At 45.0% G+C, this 7,940-nt stretch overlaps 1 protein-coding gene across 1 annotated transcript in view; it reads right to left on the reverse strand.

The window, feature by feature from the left end:
• Positions 1 to 862: 862 nt before the first annotated feature.
• skia (v-ski avian sarcoma viral oncogene homolog a) overlaps positions 863 to 7,940 on the reverse strand; it is a 76,156-nt gene continuing 69,078 nt past the window's right edge. The window contains exons 6-7 of the mRNA XM_061058647.1: positions 5,284 to 5,514; positions 863 to 4,454 (exon numbers count right to left, since the gene is read on the reverse strand). Of these exons, the coding sequence (XP_060914630.1) occupies positions 4,266 to 4,454; positions 5,284 to 5,514 (420 nt within the window). The 3' untranslated portion in view covers positions 863 to 4,265. The remainder of the gene's footprint in view (positions 4,455 to 5,283; positions 5,515 to 7,940) is intronic.

Genomic DNA, 7,940 nt, shown 5'->3' on the forward strand with positions numbered 1-7,940 from the left:
ATGAGCTCCACTTAAAGATCTCACAGTCTGTTTGTATCGTTGTGTTTCATCACAGTTTTCTGATGGTCAGGCTGCAGGTTAGCCGTTGCTGCTTCCACTCTGACCATTTGAGTCCTTCACATTAGAGCCCGACTGAATAATCAGCCAGCTGATAAAATCAGCTGATATCAGCATATCCAGTGACTATCTGTGTCGACTATTTTATCCCAGATATGCGCAGATATTACTCAAATAGCATTTAATTTGAGTTTCATTGTATTACACTGGCAGTTCTCTGTCACCAGCAGAGGGCGCTTTAAGGATTAAACAAACATCATCACTCTGCAGAGTGTCGAGCGGTGATGCTCAGTTACTTTCCAGTCGAGTGACCATCTTCATTTTCATTAAATATCTTTTCCACAAGTGTTTGATAACTGAGGGATCAACACAATAAATGGAGGAGGTCAGTTTTAACACAGATCTAAGAAAGATATCGGTAACTTACTCTTTATCTCCCCAATATCGATATGAGTATCGGCCCCAAGATTCCCGTATCGGTCAGGCCTTATTCACATGATTCTGGACTATCTGTCTGCACAGTGGTGCAGTGGTTAGTGTTGTTGAAGTGGCCGTGGGTTTGAGTCCGACCTCGGCCCTTTGCCTTATCAATTTAAGGCAAAAAGGGTCCATCAACCTTTTCATCACAGACCTTCAGGATTGTGTCTGAGATTTTCCTCGTGGCTTCCTGGTTCTTGCAGAAGAAGAGAGGGTGCCCGTGTTTCTGAATCTGAAGATGAGAATAAAAGAAGCTCTTCTTCTGCAGTGTTTACAGGATAATTAGAATTCATGTCGCAGGCAGCAAAGAAAAAACAGAAGTGGGTCGTTCAATCTGGACAAACAACTTTATTTCTGGTAATGCATCTATACACTGTACATTCAGTCACTGTAGTATATAAGCATAGCTATTTTCAAACATAATCTCATAAAGTCCTTTACTTTACAATATAGTCCGTGTCGTGAGAGAAGGGGGGGTGAGGGGGGGAGGGGGGCATTGTTGGACGGGAGGATGGGGGGGAATGAGGAAAAAGGCGTGAAACGATGAGGGAAACAAGGGAGATAGATGAACAAGCCGAGCTCATTTCTCACACTGTATATGTGGCGTTAATAAATGGGAAAGCTTACATTAACCTCTTACATAAAAATATTTCTAGAAGTGTAAGGTTTATCGAGTATTAGCAGCAGCACAGGGCTAAAGAAGATACACGAGGATGAGGAGGAGGGGGGGGGGACAATCTGCAACATGGCCGAGTCACCGGCGTGTGACCCCCCCCTGACTGCTATGATACTGAACATACTGTTAAAAATATATATGAACTGGTGAAAAAAGTCATCGATATAAAGACTCTACAGTAAAAAAAAAAAAAAAAAAAAAGGATTAACATGTTTATGTAGGGAATATTCTCTTACGCACTGCATGAACTGTTTCTGCAACGTTAAAACACAAATTCAAAAAAACAAAAAAACAAGACAGCCATTGTAAGAAAAGGTTTGTTTTTGAAAAAGGAAACACCATGTACATATATTATACAATATCGTAAATGAAAAACATATTTACATTTGTAAATTCAGATTCAAACCTTCACACTGGCGAGTATTTGTCGATTCGGTTGGACTCTTATTGCTGCTCGTGCGTCCATTTTTTTTCTTTTTTAGCAAAATGATTCTCCTTTAGAAAACAAGACTTTTTTTTTTATCTTCGCTTCGTCGGCGGGAGCGTGAAGAGCCAATGTCGGTATCGCCTCCCGTTGTTTTTTGTAGAAAACCATGAGGAAAGTAAACTACACGCCTCCTCAGAGTGTAAAAACAATTACAAAATGTACCAATTGAAAGTCTGCCAAAGTCGCAGCGTAGCTCTCAGAGTCACGTTGGATAAGAAAAGGGCCGCTCGTCACGTAATGCCGTCGAGTCTGACCGCCTCGGGGCACGCCGCCGCCGCCCGACACGCCGCTGGGAGTGAAACAGTTAAATCTTTATATACACAACCCAAAGTAACAATTCACCAAAAGCAAGCGGCTTCTCGAGGTCTTCTATAAAAATGTTTTGAACATGCATATCATCGATTTCAAATGAAGACACACAAAAAAAAAATCACTCATTCAGAAAAAAAAAAAGAAAAGCCTGAAGCGCCGAGCGTTTGTTCAATTGTTCTCTGCATCGAAAAAGAAGAGTTTGTAAACTGGTTCATCTTTTTTTTTATGTTTGAGGAATACTGATAAAAAGAGCTGCTGAGCGAGCGAGCGACGGAGCGAGCGAGGGGGGGGGGGGGGGGCTGGGGGGCTTGGAATTTTAAAAAAAACCCTGCAAACAGAAGGTTGATGAGAGGCTCCGCCCCCGACGGCGTCCTCGTCACTTCTCCTTCTCTGGAAACCTTTCGCCCTCGTCCAGGCACTTGAGGTTGTCCAGCATTGCATTCATCTTTTTTTTTGTGTGTGTGAAGTTTTTTTTTTTCTGAAGAAGGATAAAACGCTGTGTTCATAACTTGTTCTAAATAAGACAAACTGCTCGATATCGTAGAACACAATCAAAGCCTTACACGTACAGTATCAATGCCCGATAAGTGACTATATGACGGCGAGCGCTCGCACATCTCATGCAGAAAGTAAAGATGAGTTTCTACTGAAGGGAGGGAACAGAACAGACGAGCAATCAAAGATCTCCACGTTTCAAAACAACATCAACAACCAAAGGAAAAATAGCATTAACACAATGTACATTCTGATTGCATTGTACCCACTATGTGGCGGCGGCGGCGGGTTCACGCCGAGTCCGCCGCCGCTGGAATAAAATCCCATTTTATTCTTTCCGACGCGTCGCTGTAAGTTCACGCTTCACGTGTCCGTTATCTTACAACAGAGACGAGTCGCAGCTCCGAACGTCCGCAGACAACACATGGAGCCTTTTTTTTTTTAAATTCTCTCTCTCCGTTTATTTACACTTTCCCGTATGAGAACAGAACAACACTTTCTGCGGGCGCTGTCGAGCAGAACGCTGTTTTCAAAGTAAACTGAAGACGATAGTGGAGTACAATGCTTTATAACAGTATCTTGTTATGACAAAGTGCGATTCATTATTGTAAAGTTAAAAAACAACAACATATATTTATATTTACACACCTTAATTTAATTCAAATGAACATTTTGTGGTTCTTGCCAAAGAGGGGGAGGGGGGGAGGGTCCCGTCCAGCCCACTGTGGTCTCACATCAGATGTTTTTCATGGAGTAAAAAAAAAAACGTGTCGGTTTCATCGCTCACACTCACATCTGGAGAATCGTATCTTCACAAGATAAAGACTTCAGGGTTTGACCCAAATGCTTAACAATGCAAACCGAGCGGGTGAGACGGCGACTGTTGGTGATCGACCCAAACAAAGTGCTCTCTCTTCAAACTGCAGCCCCCGCAGGATGTGATTTACCAATCCCGCTCCGGGGTCCAAGAGGAGAGAAAGATCGAGCCCGAGGCCAGTTCACCCGCTGCTCGGAGAAATGAGACAGAAATGATTTTATAAAACAACAATGGGAGGAAAAGACGGGGTCGCCTGACCTTCGGACTCGATGCTTTCCCCCCCCCCCCCTCGGCGGACCGCTATGGCTTCCTGAAAAACCGACAAAACCACGGTGGCACTGTGGAGGGTTCATTCGCTTGTTTTGTTCATCTTCTGATTTATTTATTTTTTTATATTTTTCAAACTCCAAAAGCACAGAGAAACAAAGAAACTGTCTTTTTTTTGTCTTTACATGTCGCTATGTAGTCCCTTAAATAGCTTATAAAGTGTTCCTCCATCGTCGTCATGGCAATGGACGGGGGTGGGGGGGGCGGCGGTTCGATTTGACTCCTGCTCTCCGGGCCACATCGCAGTAACGACTCCACATTCCTCACGCTCACACCGTCTTCTTCTGCACTTATTACCACAGAAGTCCGTTAAACTCTCCCATAACACATCTGCTGTTATGGATCTGTCTCTCTTCATTCTCTGAATCCAGTTTTCAGTTCTGCGAGTTCAGAAGGTGCGAGTGTTTCCTTGTTTCATGGGCATGAATGAGGACACAGGTCCTCGTGTCCCTGGCCTGAGGACGAGTCCTCGAGTTTCTGTGATGGTCTTACGATGCGGCCGGCCCTGGACTCCTGGGTGTGTTTATGGTCCGGGTTTGGTGGAAGATGTTGGGTGATCATGGCGATTGGGGGGGGGGGAGGGGGGGAATGGTTGGGCCGTGAGTTTGGCTGCTGGGTTAGTTGTCAGCTGTGGTCTCGTTGGGCGCCCCCTCCATGTCGCTGTTGGATTTGGGCCACAGTTGGTGCTGCAGCTCCTTCACCACCCTCTCCAGGTGCTCCCTGGCCTCCCGCTCCTGCAGCAGGTCCGCTCGAAGCTGCTCGCGGTCGGCTTCGGCGTGCTGCAGCTTCATCTGGAGGTCCTCAATCTGGAAAACACATGGCAGGAAACAACTGAGGTTACACAGTGGAACAGATCAGACTACAGAGGCGGTTTGGAGCGTGATGATCCAACCAGAGACTGAGCTTTGAAATGAGGACGCCACAGTGATGGACGGATCAACGTTTCCCTGAACCTCGACTTGAACCCTGTCTTTGGGTAGAGTAAGATCTAAATGAAATGGACGCTAACACGGCTCCTGGCATGATGTTTAATTCTGCATCTTTTTAAACTACATCGCTTTATGATGCACAGCTGGTTTGGGAACTCGTTTCTGCAGGGTGGACTTCATGTTTCCAATCACTTCATGATAACGAGCCGTTTGAAGCAGAGTTATCTTTAGCAGCACAAAGAGAGCGCTTCTTCTCCCATCCTGAGCAGAAAGACGTCTGAACCATCTCGTCTTAATGACAGGCTCGCAGAGACGCCTGCAGTCTCTGCAGGGAGGACCACAGACGCAGCTGGAGAGCAGAGCCTCCCTCTTGTTTTGTCTAATCTGCATTTCCCATAGAGCCTTGGGGGAAGTCGACGTCTCTTCCTGTTTCCTTTCAGAGGGGGACTTATCAAACATCTGTGCTCTCTGGGCTACACCCATGTATTTTCAAACAGAGGAAGAGGAAATGTGGGGTTTTTTTTTTCTTGCCCTCATCTCTGCTGACCTTGAAAGTCTACGAGACGGTGAAACTCTGAAACGCTGCAATTAGTCTGAGGGTGTTGACACACTCGTCTAGACTTTCTACCACCACAGCTGATCTTTAATGCAGCGTCTTCTTCTACCCTAAGGTGTGAATATTAAACAACACGGCGCTGTCACTGACCTGTGCAGAGTACTTTGCACGAAGACGTCCGGCCTCGCAGCCTTTATCGCAGACCCTCAGCTGCCGGGCCTGCTCCAGCTCCCGCTTCAGACGGATCCGCGACTCGTTGGCCTCCTTCATCTTCTTCTCGCTCTCGGCTCGCAGACGCTCAATTTCCTTCCTCAGATTTCGTTTCGCCTCGGTCGCCTCCCGCAGCTTCTCCTTCTTGGCGACCCGTAAGAACTCCAACTCCTGGAAGACAAGACGGTGATAAGGTGAACAAAATGAAACAAGAACATATAGACATGCCAACTAAAGCGAGAACAAATAAACAAAGACAAAAATAAAAATGAATAAATAAATAAATAAAACGGACAAAATAGCAAAACATAAGCAACAATACAGACAAATACATTTTAATGCGATGAAAGTCAAGCAATGATTTTTATGTTCAGATGTTAGAAAGGTGTTAGTGTGTTCATGACAGCGTGATGCATTAAAGTGCAGACCTTAGTGGGGAGTATCGAGAAAACAAACAAAAAATATAAATAAATGAAAAATAAGTTAGAGAATTTTCTTTTTTATATATGCATGTAAACATTAATGGAAAAAAGATGAAATTATATAAATGTAATAATGTGACCATAATAAACTTATACTACATTATCTAAACACATCACTGGAGAGCATTAGTGTCACGTGGTGCGTGGAACGCGGCGGCGGTTTGACTTGGTGGCCGAGCGGTTCACACCTGAGAGTGGTGACTTGTTTCAGAACGCTGAAGTGTCCATGTCAGTGTTTACACTGCAACTAGTCAGGGGTTAGGGCAAAGTGTGGGCTGACAGAAGTTAGGTTTCCTTCCTCTGAATCATTGACAGTGTGTGAGTGTGTGTGTGTGTGTGTGTGTGTGTGTGTGTGTGTGTGTGTGTGTGTGTGTGTGTGTGTGTGTGTGTGTGTGTGTGTGTGTGTGTGTGTGAGTGAGTGCTAGGAAACACCCAAAGCCTTCTCATGGGAACAGAGCAGGGGGGACAAACATGTCTGTCATCAAGCTTTGTTGGTTGCTACAAAAAGAGTGAAAAGAAACAATCGGGCTCACACCCTGGACTCTGCCCAGGCTTAGCGTAAGAACTGTGTGAATACCACGAGCGGGGTAATGATAGTTCAGCTAAAGGCAGAGGGACATATTTCAGGTTTGGATGTGAGGCCATTGTTCATTTAGTTTGGGGTTGATTTGTGTTGGCTCTGATGGAAAGTGAAAGTGGAGTTCTGTCGCCTTCTCTTTTCTCAAGCACACAGACTCCTACGTCTGCGGCTTTTTCTGTTCTCAGTCCAAAAGCCAAAAATAAAAAATGGAAGTCTGGCCCTTTCCCTTCGCGGCAACATCCGCTCTCATTGTTATCACTTGCCAACTCTCGCTAAGCTCAGCGGACGGCGATAACGACTTCTAATCCACTTCTGCATTATGATTCCTGAGCTCGAGTTGTTTCCCTCAGCGTGCCAACTTTTAAAAAGAAAGAAAGAAAGAAAAGTTTCTGTCTGGTCTGATTTCAAGAAGCTTAAAGGTCTGAACGAGCTGTCGGGGGCTGCTCAGGCTGGGAAATCCTACGCTCTCAGCCAGCACTCGAACTCATCCTGGTGCACGCTCTTAAACCAGATGAATACTGAGTGAAGAGACTTTTAAACAGCAGGGTGATAGGTCTAAAGACCAAGGAGACCCAGAAGCTGTTACAACACTGGAAATCAGAGTAGTCATTGTTTGAATCTATGGAGCTGAACAGTAACTCAAAGGTTTATCCTCAGTGTGTTTAAAATGTCTTCAGGGGGCAACTACAAGTCAGGTGTTTTAATCCAGACAAGTCCAAACAATGTGTCGGCTAAAGCCTGGCTCACACTGCACGATAATCGGGCCGATTTGAACTCCGATTCTTCCTTCCCTACAATCTCAGGGTCGCTCCCGACTCGAGGCTGCTCGGACCCGATTCTCTGTTCAGATTATCTTGTAGTGTGAGCGGTACAAAGATCCAATCTTAACGTCCCAATTTATTTCAAACATGTTTAATATTTAGAATTTAAAATCTTGACGTTTACGTCATGAAAGGGTCCGGCAGAAGTTGTGTGTGACTACAATATAATCACGAGAGACAAGGGAGGACTGTAGTCATGGCGACCAGCGGCAGGACGCAACCCGGCGTTTGTTTTTTTTTTTTTTACTTTTCAGTACAGATCATCAGTGCAGAACTTTTCTGAAACTTGTATCCGTATATCTACGATTGTATCAACTTTCCTCTATCCTACAACAACTTCCACTTCTCTTTCACCAGCCGTCATCCTTTGTTTTTTTTCAAATGAAACTTTATTAACAATTGTCAACGCTCCGTCCCGATTTCACTCGTACAGTGTGAGCTCTCCGGCCGTGTCCAACAATCGGGTCGTACAGTGTGAGCTGACATGCCACCCCGACTTTTATACAATCGGAGGAAATATCGCACAGTGTGAGCCAGGCTTAAGTCCCAACAAATGTATGTCAGCTTGTTAGGTTGAAATGAAAAATACAAAAGTCTAGTCTGGACACCGTCGAGACAAGTGGATCCTGGTCGTTGGAGAGGAGTGAAATAAAGTCTCAAATATCCGACCTGTTCATGTCACATCAGACGTCTTTCAGTTCTTTAAACAACAGA

This window comes from Labrus mixtus, chromosome 15 (assembly GCF_963584025.1).
Source record: "Labrus mixtus chromosome 15, fLabMix1.1, whole genome shotgun sequence".
In the NCBI taxonomy this organism is placed as follows: Eukaryota; Metazoa; Chordata; class Actinopteri; order Labriformes; family Labridae; genus Labrus; species Labrus mixtus.